The following is a 13,189-nucleotide window of genomic DNA, read 5'->3' as shown; positions in this document are numbered from 1 at the left end:
ACCTGCAGGTTCTCCAAGGCAATCAAGCTAATAAGGTATGGTTGTCTGTGAGTCAGACTCATGAATTGTTTCTTGTCTGTTGAGATCTGATAAAGAAAAATGCAAAATGGAGGCATTTTTATTTTCAAACAACATTTGCCCTTAAGCAATTAAACCTCAAAGTTCAAAGCATTGTCTTTCCTCATCTGACTGGTTACTATTTGATGCTATTCACAACAAAGGGCCAGGGACAGTTCAGTTTTTCTGGCCAGTCCCACTGTTCCTTAAACAGAAGAAGAACCAAACCACAAGACCTCTAGAAAAAAAATGAAGACATTTTGTTCCCGTCTTCTTATTTCACTGTGCTCTTGATTCCAAGCCATTGTATATGTGTTGAAAACCAACCAAGTGTACGATCAAGTGCAAGGTACTAGTAGGGTCCTTAAGAAATAGGTGAATAGAGGAAATGAGGGAGGGAGAGAGAATTGAAGGAGTTGGTGAGGGAATTGTAAGAATGGGTAGGGTTGAGAGGAATTGGCAAGAATGATGAAAGGGGAGATAGTGATCAACATGTTTGTACTCATAAGTTAACATGTTGAGTTATAACCCCTTTTGTACAGCTACTTAAAGATAATAAATATATAATTTTAAAATTTTATTGCCAAAACAATGGAGGAGGCAACAATGCTCAATAGGAAATGTACTCATTACCTTGCTCATGTAACTATAACCCCTCAGTACAGCATTTTTACAATAAAAAGTGTACAAAAATTTTGTCAAGGTGATGTACAAAGAAAGCACAGTTACATAAGTAATGTAATGAATACATTCCTTGTCTAACTTGTTACCCCTTCTCTCATTTTTCTCCCTCTTTCCTTCCCCCACAACCCCCCCCCCAAGTTTTACAGATTATTTTCAAAATACTGTCTTGGTTCCCCCTTTTGTCCTTTGTCTCACCATTTTGTTGTTCCCCTTTCCTTCTCTATTTTTTCATATATATATATATGTATATATATATATATATGTATATATATATATATGATACCCAGGGTACCAAAATCGAACACAGTGACAACAGGGATGAGCCACAGGTGGAAAAAACACAAAAGAAAAAAGAAATCACATAGTACATTAAAAACAAGAACAACATACCCTGAGCAACAGGAACCAATATACAAGGACACGTGCACTTCCATGTTTATTGCAGCACTGTTCACAATAGCTAGGATATGGAAACAACCCAGATGCCCCACCACAGATGAATGGATCCAAAAATTGTGCTATCTATACACAATGGAATATTATGCAGCCATTAGAAATGACAAAATAATGGCATTTGCAGGGAAATGGATGGAGCTAAAAGGAATCATGTTGAGCGAGGTAAGCCAAGAGCAAAGAGACAAACGGTACATGGTCTCCCTGGTGAGTGGATGCTAAATCCAAAATGTTAGGTGATATGACAAAACTAACAGGACTTAAGAAACAAAGAACTCCCACTCATCTGGTCGAACCACTACTAAATATCCCCACGCTGCTGATCACATGTATGGTGTATAACATGTGTATACCGTTATATGTTATAGACTGTGATAGACAATTTGCTCCAGGAAAGTTAGAATGAACTTGTGACTTTAAATGAGCATCATTATTCCACAATACTGTGAAATTCAGGAAATTATGTAATCACTTAATCACAATCAAAAAAACAAAAAAGAACCTCGGGGAAGGTAGGGAGGGAAGGGATGGTAGGGGGAAAACAATGGAAGGGGTAATAATGCTCAATAGGAAGTGTACTCATTACCTTACTCATGTAACTAACCCTCTGTATAGTATCTTTACAAAAAAAAAATAAAAATAAAAAAATAAAAAAAACAAGAACAACAAAGAAAAACCTCATGTCTGTGTCTTGGAATTCATTTTACTTAGCATCAGCTTATATGGACATATGTACATAGCTATTGAGCAATTTTTTTAAAAAGAAATAAGTATTGAGGTGGGCACCAGTGGTTTATGTTTCTAATCTTAGCAAATCAGGAGATCTGAGGATTGTAGTTTGAAGCCAGCTCAGTCAGGAAAGTCTGTGAAGCTTTTTATTTCCAACTAACCACTAAAAAGCTAGAATTGGAGCTGTGGGTAGAGTATTAGCCTTTATTAAAAAAGCCCAGGGACAGCATCCAGGCTTTGAGTTCAAGTTTATCATCACCGAAAGGCAGACAGACAGGAAGGATGGGCAGAAGGAAGGAAGGAAATAAATAAATAAATAAATAGATGTTCAGCATAGAGTTTTATTGAAAGAGTAAGAAATGATTTCTGCTCCATAAGTTTATACTATTAGAGAACAAGAAAATGGTAACTTAAAACACCCAGTAGAAAGGTCTGTGTTGTAACAAAAGATTCAGTGTGGAGAAAGAAGTAATTCTAGATGTTTTGGAGCAAAGAAAAAATCTAGAATATCTGGCCAATAGACACATGAAGAAATGCTCAACCTCTCTAGCCATAAGAGAAATGCAAATCAAAACAACATTGAGATACCACCTCACCCCAGTTAGAATGGCTATGATCAAGAACTTTAATAACAACAGATGTTGGAGGGGATGTGGACAGAAGGGAACCTTACTGCATTGTTGGTGGGAGTGTAAACTTGTTCCACTACTTTGGAAAGTAGTATGGAGGTTTCTCAAAAGACTCCAAATAGAGCTCCCCTATGACCCAGCAATCCCACTTTGGGGCATTTACCCAAATGATCACAAACAAGACCATACTAAAGCTACCAGCACAACTATGTTTATTGCAGCATTATTTACCATAGATAAGATATGGAACCAACCCAGATGCCCCTCAATAGATGAATGGATCAAGAAAATGTGGCATATATACACAATGGAATTCTATGCCTCCATCAGAAAGAATGACATTGCCCCATTTGTAAGGAAATGAAAGACTTGGAAAAATTATATTAAGTGAAGTAAGCCAGGCCCAAAGAAACATAGGTCCCACGGTTTCCCTTATTTGCAATAACTAGTATATGTCTGGGACAAGCAGAAAAGGTCAGATAAGTTGATGTTAGGCAAAATGAACCTCAAGATAAGGACTCAAGTAGTTTTTATTTCAAGTATACCTCTTGTTCTCACTGTATTTGATGTTGGTGTGAGTACAAGATGCTATGTCGAAAAATGCACTTTACAACTTTGGGGGGGGGCAGGGTTGGCGTAGATGGGAGGGCAGGGATGGGAAGGGGAAACAAAGGAGGAGGCAACAATGCTTGATAAGAAATGTACTCATTACCTTGCTCATATAATTGTAACCCCTCTGTATGGTATTTTCACAATAAAAAACTTATTAATAAAAAAAAGACTATCTGATCAATACTTTAAACAATAAACAAAACTTTAACAGGCAAAGGCTGATGTTGGGAGGTTCATAGAGAAGCAGCCCAATGATCTATATTCATTTTCATCAAAAGAAAATACATTTCACATAGAGACCTGATTTTTGTCTTAATCTTAATGTCAGTGCAAAGATACAAGGTCTTTATACTTCTATTGTAAGAGTTGAAGACTCACGATCTTTCTTTTACATGGTATATATGTTTACACAACTATATCTATGTATGTATATATTACTATGAGTCCAATAAAACCGTATTTAAGCCAGAAAACATTTTGCTTGATGATAGCTTAATGAAAGTATAAGTAGAATTAAAGCCAAAATAAATTTTATTATTATTATTATCATCATCATCATCATAATCGCCAGAAAATGGGGATGAGTAGAAGAATTTGTTTCAACCTTTGCCACAAACATTTGCTGAGTTTGTTTCAAGACTTACCTCTGACCTACTGCCCTGGCTATCTTCATAAAGCAGACTGAGTTGGAAACCAAAAGAAAGATGGTTTAAGCTTAATGAGTGATAAGCCTTGAACATCTACCCCTGTTTTCCTTGTAGGCTCTGGAGGTGTTCTCTTAGGATTTCCATGTTCCTGTGGGCAATGCTCCTACCTCCCTAGTGTGGCTTTCCTGCCTTCCCAGCATCTGATCCAAGGATTTCTTTGTCTTGTTATGTGTTTCTGTTTCCTCTGTCAAGATAACACTTTGAAAACTCAAACATTTTTTGTAAAAGACCTAGTTTACCAAGAAAGAATATGGAGAAGAGGTTTGAGTCCTCATGCCAAGGCTACACACACCTTTAGAGCTCATCGTTGGTAACTGTGGTCAAATAACTACTCCCATAACCAGCGCAGGTAAAGTCTGCTGTGAAGTAATCACATGGCAGTTTTTTTTTTCTGAGAAATAGAAAGAGACGGCCTATGATTCCACACACTACAGGAGGTGACCTTCTACCCCACTGCACACACTTACGGTTAGCATGGCAAACATCAGTTGGCACACGTTGAAGGCGTGTCTCCAGTTGTGGTACAGAACCATCCGATAGTTTTTCCTCACTGTCAAAAGCCACCTACACAGTGTCTGGCATTAGGAGAAAGAAGTTATATCAGGCAGTTGTATATGACTCCAGAGGACCACTGTCAAAGCCAGACCTTACCACCTTCTATAAACACCCATCTGAATCTCAGTGTTCCCAGGAGGGTTGCAGATCAGGAATCCTCACCCTCATTTTTAGAGGGAAGCCTACAGTTCAAAGAGGGGAACTTGCTGTCCCAAGTATAATCTTTGGGTCTCTCAACATAGAACAGACTTTACCTCATAGTCGATTTTAAATTTCTGTACCATCCCCAACTCCATGAACATCCGGAGAGCAGCTGTGATCATGGCATCAACGTCTAGGGAAAAGTCATCAAAATGGATGTCATCAATGGCCAGCTCAGACACCAGAGGGATATTGGCTGCCTGCAAAAGCAAAAGACATAAGTCAAGCCAAGTTCACCAGCTTTCCCAAACCCCATGTCCTGCTCTCCTTCCTGCTTATCAGAAGTGACACATAAATCAGGCCTGACCTGCACTTATACCCCAATACAGCTCAACTCTGGGTTGTAAATGTCTTTTGTTTCTGAACTGCAAAGATCACAAGCAAATGAAGGAGGAGGGGAAGGAAGCTAATCGGAAGATAAAATATGCACACTGAATCTCAGTCTGCAGAATTTAGAATAGAGAACTGTCTAGTTTATTGCAACTGTGGTTCCACAATATATTCTGATGCATATTACAGAGCAGTAAATGCAAGAAACATCTGGGCAGCCAGCAGCTGTGAATTTTTAATTGCTGCTAGTCAGAGGAGACAGTATAGCACTCTGCCTTGTTTCTTGAATCCTTAGATTCTATAGCTTGCATGTGTTCTTTGCTGTATATATGGTTATATATTCAGATGCATAGAAGGACCAATCAGCATATCTCTAGTACAAACTCTTGTCTTCATAAAATAGAGATACTTGGAGTGTTGGCACAAACATGACTCATGAAAGGGACAAATTTTGCTATCTTCTTTAGCTTCATTCATAATTAGAATACTGGTGATTGTACATATTCAGGGTTTCCAAAACACCCATGTTAGGCAGCTGTCAGTGGACTGCCCTTGCATAAACCTGAAGAGCAGGAAAACAGCCTTTGGAAATTATTTTTATGCTGATTTTATTGGGTTGGTCATATCCTTTTGGCTTTTTTTTATTGGGGTAAGGGAGTCACTTTTGTGTTTTTTCAGATTATTAAGAAGCCATCTTGTATTTGTATTCTTAGTCTGGGTATATATTACCCTAGGAGTAATTTATGCTGTAGACCTACTTTGGCTGAACAATTAATCCAACAATTGCCCATAGTAAGCATTCCAGGACCCACATAATCGATCCCTCTTTCCCAGCACTATGCTTCTGCATGGACATTTGCATATCTGAGTTAAAATTCAAGAACGGGTTAGTTATTGCCCACAATATGGGATAACACATAGAAATGTCAGAACAATTAATTTCTTATTTTGAAGACTATTTTTTATTAAATATTTATCTTCTTAGCTAGGTGTCAGTGGCCCATGCCTATAATCCTAGCTATACTGAGCATCACCATTTGAAGCTAGAAATGTCTTCAAGATTCTATTTCCAACCACTGGAAGCATGGCTCAAGTGGTTGAGTGCCAGCTGTGATAAAGTGCAAGATCCTGAGTTCAAGCTCTATTACTAGCACACACATAGAAATAATAACCCTCTTATTCTTACTAAACCATTTTAATGTGTGAATTGATTTGTAGACACTAGCTCCTTGGAATTAATAAGGAAAAGCTATGAGATTCAAATATGGTGGTAGAATCCTCTTTGTATGTGTACTTGCAGGGAGTTCCTGACTGGGGGTTTGAACTCAGAGCCTTGTGCTTGCTAGGCTAGTCCTCTATCCATAAATCACATCTCTAGTCCTTGTTGCTTTAGCTACTTTTTATGGGCTAGCTACTTTTTTATGGGCATGTGTTCTGGTCTTGGGGCTTGAATTCATGGCCTGGATGTTCCTGAGCTTTTTTTGCTTAAAGCTAGTGCTCTACTACTGGAGCCACACTTCCATTTCTGGCTATTTAGTGGTTAATGGGAGATAAGAGTCTCAAGGACTTTCCTATCCAGGCTGTCTTTGAACCATAATCCTCAGATCTCAGCCTCCTGAGTAGCCAGGATTTCAGGCATGAGCACCAGCCTGTGTACAAACATATGTACACACATGTGTATAAATATATATATATATAAATAATTATATAGGTACTTTGTTTAGGTAATAATCAATGTTTACAACAGTAAATGGGCAAGATATTCACAGCTAAATGTTGCAATTTATCATGACTACTTTTCTTTCCTTGATTGCATTTTGAATATTGTCTTCTTTAATATGTGCTTAGTTGTCTATGGACTTATAATTAATTTAAACCCTAAACTCTCTTCCAGTTGTCTAAATCTCCTTTCAAAATGTTTGATGCTTCAGACCATCCATCAGTTTCACAAAAAACATACTTCCTGGCTTACTACACTCCTCCAGTGTGGACTGGCTGTCCTAGGATGTAAAGGTAGATCCTTTGTGGTTGCCTTCCTCTATCTTTTATTTCTGTTTCCCACACTTTTTTTTTTTACATTTTAAAATTTTTATTTTATTTTGTTGTAAGTATGCTATACAGAGGGATTACAGTTACATAAGTAAGGTAATGAGTATATTTCTTGTCTAATATTGTTACCCACTCCTTCATTTTTTCCCACTATCCCTCTCCTCACCTCCAAGTTGTAAAGTTCATTTCCAACATAGTTTCTTGTGAGTTTTACTGTTGCATTGGTTCACCCTTTGTCCTTGTTTCACCATTTTGTTATTCCCTTTTTTCCCCCAAATCAGATAATCATATATACAAGACGCAGGGTACCAGAATAAAAAACAGTGACTACCGGGGATAAACAAAAGGGAAAAAGAAAAAAAAATAAGAAAGAACTTGATACAGTACATTGACAACAACAAGGTCAACAACAACTAAAAAACTTTGTTTTCATATCTTGAAGTTCATTTCAATTAGCATCATTTTTATGATCATATGGACATACCTATTGAGCTACTGAGCTCTTGTGATCCTCTGCTAGGATCTTAGACATATACTAATTATTTATAAATGACAGAAATCATGGAGCCTATGTTTCTTTGGGCCTGGCTTTACTTAATAGGATTACTTCACTTAATAGGATTTTTTTTCCAAGTCTTTCCATTTCCTTACAAATGGGGTGATGCCATTCTTTCTGATGGAAGCATAGAATTCCATTGTGTATATATACCACATTTTCTTAATCCATTCATCTACTGAGGGTCATTTGGGTTGGTTCCATATCTTATCTGTGGTAAATAATACTGCAATGAACATAGTTGTGCTGGTAGCTTTAGTGTGGCCTTGCTTGTGACCTTTTGGGTAAATGCCCAGGAGTGGAATTGCTGGATCCTAGGGAAGTTCTATGTTTAGTCTTTTGAGAAACTTCCATACTACTTTCCAGAGTGGTTGAACCAGTTTGCATCTCCACTAACAGTGGGGACACATCCCCACTGTTTTGGCCACATCCCTGTCAGCATATACTATTATTTGTTTTCTTTCCTTTTTTTTTTTAACCTGTATCCTTATTTAAGGATTTTGTTTTTTCCCTCTCCTCCCCGAATTAGACAAGTGTATATACAAGATCCAGGGCACCAACATATTATTTGTTTCCTTGATAATGGCCATTTTAACTGGGGTTAAGTGGAATCTCAATGTGGTTTTGATTTGCATTTCTTTTATGGCCAGAGTTGTTGAACATTTCTTCATGTGTCTATTGGCTATTCTTATTTCTTCTCTAGAGGACTCTTTAATTCTTTAATATTAATGGGGAGGTTGTTTCTTTGAGGATTTTTTTGTTGGGGGTTTAATTTTTTGAGCTGTATATATATTTTTGATCTGAGGTCCTTGTGTGTTATATAGCTGCTGAATATTTTCTCCCAATCTGTCGCACCCTTTTCTCTTTCTTGCTTTCTCACCTAACTTGGTGAGATATACCCTCTAATAGCTTCCCAAGAAAAGATTTGTAAAGACTTACAGTCTAAAAACGTTTTTAATATCATGTCACATTTCATTGATGTTTTGTCTAAACACAGATTTCTAAGTTGAAAATCATTCTATTAGAATGTCAAAGGCTTTGTTCTTTTAGCTTAGATTTTACTTTTGAGAAGTCAGAAGTGATTCAATGCTATTAAATTTGAAAATAAGTTCCCTTCCTACTTTTGTAGGATCTTTTGGCTGCCAGAGTTTTGAAATGTCACAATGTGTGCCTATATCAGTCCATTTTTCTTTGATGATTTCTTCCAGTCTTAAATTTTGTTTTTGGAATTACATAACTTGGTCCTCACATTGTCCTCCCATTTTTCTCTTTCCTCCTTCTCCTTCTTCTCTACTTCCTCCTTCTCCTTTTCTTATTTTCTTTTTATATTTTTCATTTTTTCCCATTTTTAAGAAAATACCATTTTTCTTACTCTTCAGATTTTAACATCGCAGTTTTTTTTATTTCTAAGAACTCTTCTTTGATTGTTCAGATATTCTTTTTAGTAGCACCACATTTCATCTCATCACTTCAGTATCTTTTACCCTTCAGAATTGCCATAATAATGTCAAATAATCTTAACTTTCTTCATTATTTAAAGAATGTTTTATTAGTTTCTGTAATCAAACCCACACAGATAAGACTTGACATATTTAATACACGCATTTATCCCTGTACAAGTGAAAAATTTAAAGTTTAGGCCAATATGGCTCTTAATTTCTGGACAATGTCAACTTAACTGGGATACTTTTTCCAAAGTTTAGAGCACAGCTAAAGTTCCCAAGAATTCAAATAATATATTTGTATATATATTTATGTTTATGTAAAAAGACCAATAATAGCAGTATATTATGCATCACTAGCAGCAATAGCTTATAATCTTATTTGACATTTTCTTTTTTTCATAATTTCATAATTTTTCACTCCCCTTAATTTACATTAGTTTCTGTTTTATTGCAACCAACAAATATAATGTAACTTTACTCTCACAGAGTTTAAGTATACAATATTGTTCACTATATACACATTGTCTAATGACATCGCATATGATGAAAACTCCATATCTGTTGACTAATTTCTAGTTTCCTCCTTTTCCTAAATCCAGACAACCACTTTTCTATGTTCTGTTGTCATGAGTTTATTACTCCAACTACTTCATTAAGTGGTGTCTGTCTATATTTGACTGGCTTGTTTGACTTAGCACAATGTCCTCCAAGTTTATCCATGTTGTAGCATGTAATAAGACTCCTTCCTCTTTTTTTTCTTTTTTTTATTGTGAAAATACTGTACAGAGGGGTTACAATTACATGGGCAAGATAGTGAGTACATTTCTTATCAAGCATTGTAGCCTCCTCCTTTGTTTACCCTTCCCATCCCTTCCCATCCTCCCTCTCCCCCCACCCAATCCTCCCCGCCCCCCAAGTTGTGAAGTTCGTTTTTGACATGACAACTTGTACTTCTCATTGTTGCAACAGGTCCACCTGTATCCTTATTTAAACGACTTGTTTTTCCCCTTTCCCTCCACAAATTATACCTACATCAAATACAGTGAAAGCAGGGGTTATACTGTGGGGGAGGGACATACAAAGCAACAAAGAAATAATTTTATAATTGCGTTAGAAACAAATGCATGAAAGAAAAAAACATTTAAAATACATATCTTAGGGTTCATTTTCCTAACATCACCTTATTTGACCTTTTCTGAGTGACTCAAGACTCCTTCCTTTTTAAGACCGAATAACATTCCATTGGATATTCATGCACCACAATTTCCATTTAGCCTGGATAAATGTCCTGAGTTTCTTTCTTAATTATCTGTTACCAAAGTATTTTAACCTGTTAGAGCTTTTCCTTAGATATCCAATCATATTTGGTTTCCCACTCTTGTTTAAAAGTGAGACCCTGAAAGTTTTATCAGAGCTTCTGGGGCTTCTCGGTAGGTGGAGCTGACAGAACTGTGTTCTTGGGGAAGCCATCAAAGTGAATATTGTTGTCTCTTTGCTCTTTCTCCACTCAGATTCCCTAGAGAAGAACTTCTGGCAAGAGACTAGTGGAGAGTAGAGTTGGAGGAGACTAGGAGTTTGTCTATAACTGTTGATTTAGTTCTGTTTTTAGCTCATAATACTATCTTCATCTTCTCTGATGATCCACTAAAGACCTGCTGCTACAGTCTTACTAGAGGATAAGCCTCCCATCTCTAGGGAGTCAGGAATGGGACAAAGGATCTGGGATAAAACTGTTTCTTAGACTCTTTTGCTATCTAGAGTCCCACCTTTACTCTCACCTACAAAGACACTTACAGCCAATTTCGGAGATATTTGTGAGGAGGAATCTGTATTGTTGATATTGCCTCTCAATTTTATCCCCATTGCTAGAGAAAAATGAGTTTGGTTTTCTTGAGTTTCTAAATTACTTAGTATACATTTTTATGTTTTTTATTTTCTAGCTTCAAAGTGTTGTCATTGTTAAGTCCTGTCCCAATTTCTTTGGCTGTGAGAGTTTATACCTTTAAAGCATCCCTTTTGTTGCTGCTTTAAAAAGGCCTATGGAGGGAGAAAAGAAAATGTGAATGATTTAACCTATTACTATTTTTCAAAACTATTTGAAACCGTTTCTACTGAATACTTTAAATGGTTACTTGGAGAGCTTAAGAATAAGCTAGGCTTTAACTTTTTGTTTCGGTCTAGGTATATGAGCCTGGCTATAACCACGTGGATCTCCTCTTGTCCTATGGTCCTGAATGCTCATGGGTGAATGACCACACTTTCCAAGCTTTACTAACCATGGCAGCTTCATATTTCTTTTCCTTAAGAAAGCTCCAGACCAACTCTTCTCCCCTCTCATTTTTCAAGGATTTGCGCTTACTTTTGTACTCAGAAGTATCTGTGCCCATTGCAATTCGTTCAAATCAATTTTTACACAAAACAAAAAAGTACTTTCAAGAGACAAAGGGGGGGCCATTCCAAAGGACACAAGTCTTTTTCTCTCAGGAGAAAAGTTTGGTGCTGAATTGGCATAGGAAAATGAACCCCTTACACTTATCACCAAAGGAGGAAGAATAGTAAAGGAGCCAGCATTGCCGCTTCCAGGTGGCCCTGTCTTGTAGATTATTAATAGTGTATTCCCTCGTGCCATTATAAATCTTCTACTTTTCAAAGGCACTAAATTCACTTAATTATCTTAAAAAATAAAGAATATAGGCATTTTTTCATTATGAAATGTTAATGGAAAGGAAATAAGAACATTAGGTTGAAAAATGTAGGATGACCTCTGGTTCACCAAGACCCAGTCTTATTGACCTAGTCTTTTTCCCCTAATAGGTTGATTGATCCACAGTTAAATCATACCAGTCTATAGATCACCCTGAACCCTGCCATAAACCCTTGCTGGCACTTGTAGATACAGAAAAAGCTCCAAGACTTCCATGAATGCCTGTTTTTAGCTATTCTGAGATGTCTAGGTAGTCTTCACCCATACATTTCCAGGTCTTGGGATCTGGAAGGTGAAAACTAAGATGAACTGTGTCCATCTTAGGGAGGTGAGCATTGAGGTCTAGTCTGCAAAAGATTTAGAGACATTCTTCCAGTACTAAATTCTTTGTTTTAGAGACACATGCGCTCTCTCTCTACTGCGAAACAGAAAAGGACAACATCTTTCAATCCTATAATTACTCTAGCCATAGGATATTAACAAAACAAATCAAAGTCAATTTCTCAAAGTGTCAATCTTTCAACATTTAAATATTTATAAGGTGCTATATTCCTAAATCAAAGAGGAGTGTCACAATCCAAAATAACTACTGAATTAATAGCTAGGAAATAACATTTGGATAAAAGAACCATTTACTTTACTGCAGCAATAAATGAAAACACAGAATTATGAGTCCTGGAGATAATTTGAATAATGTTGAAGAAGTAAGACTCTAGCTGGCTGGAAGTACCTGATCTCATCTGACCATTCTTCTTCTTTGTTTAGGTCTTTATAGTTAAGTGGTTATCAAAGGAAGTCATAAAACTGCCTCCACTAAAATTGAAAAGGTAGCTTTACAAAGAGGCTGTAAAATGTGAAAATACAATCTTGGATCCCTTGACACATGAATATTACATTTTGTGATGCTCAGAAAATGGGAAGAAACAACAAAGTAGAGGATAGACCAGCCCAAGCAATTTGAAGGTAAATGGACCTGTTGCCATTCATTCCAGCCCCCTCGCCTACTTACTACTCCAGAAAAAATAAATTAAAAAAAAGCAGAATCAGGAGCCTTAGGATTCTGGGACCGATGGAGACAGGAGGTGGAGCTATGTGGATGTGGAAAGGACAGCATAATTCTTTCTTTTGTCGACATTTTTATAGCACATTTTATGTGCCAGGTACTGTTTTAGTATTTTATGAATATTAGCTCATTTTCTCTTCACAATGATCCTAAGAGCTTGAGAACGTTTAAGATTCCATGTTACCATAAAGCAACTGAAATAGACGGTAAACAAGCTGTTCGGATTGTTGATGTTATTCACAGAAGCAGATTTGAATCTGAGGAGTTTGACTCTAATGTCTGGCTCCCAACCACTGTGCTACTTCTAAAAATGGACCCATACCAAGCCAAGTCTTCAAATTCCTGTGATCAGCAAACTAACCTGGGTGCACTGTGGGTAGCCCTTGGGATTTAACACAACATAGGTGATTGGCCC

General features: G+C 36.9%; 1 protein-coding gene across 1 annotated transcript in view; it reads right to left on the bottom strand.

Moving 5' to 3' along the window:
• Pde11a (phosphodiesterase 11A) overlaps nucleotides 1-13,189 on the bottom strand; it is a 338,087-nt gene that overhangs the window by 80,099 nt on the left and 244,799 nt on the right. The window contains exons 11-12 of the mRNA XM_042688315.1: nucleotides 4,681-4,827; nucleotides 4,339-4,446 (exon numbers count right to left, since the gene is read on the bottom strand). Of these exons, the coding sequence (XP_042544249.1) occupies nucleotides 4,339-4,446; nucleotides 4,681-4,827 (255 nt within the window). The remainder of the gene's footprint in view (nucleotides 1-4,338; nucleotides 4,447-4,680; nucleotides 4,828-13,189) is intronic.

The sequence above is a fragment of the Dipodomys spectabilis genome, unplaced genomic scaffold (assembly GCF_019054845.1).
Source record: "Dipodomys spectabilis isolate Male_0828 unplaced genomic scaffold, ASM1905484v1 ptg000115l, whole genome shotgun sequence".
Classification (NCBI taxonomy): domain Eukaryota; kingdom Metazoa; phylum Chordata; class Mammalia; order Rodentia; family Heteromyidae; genus Dipodomys; species Dipodomys spectabilis.
Note: the sequence above shows the minus strand (reverse complement) of the source record. Positions and strands in the feature narration are given on the sequence as shown.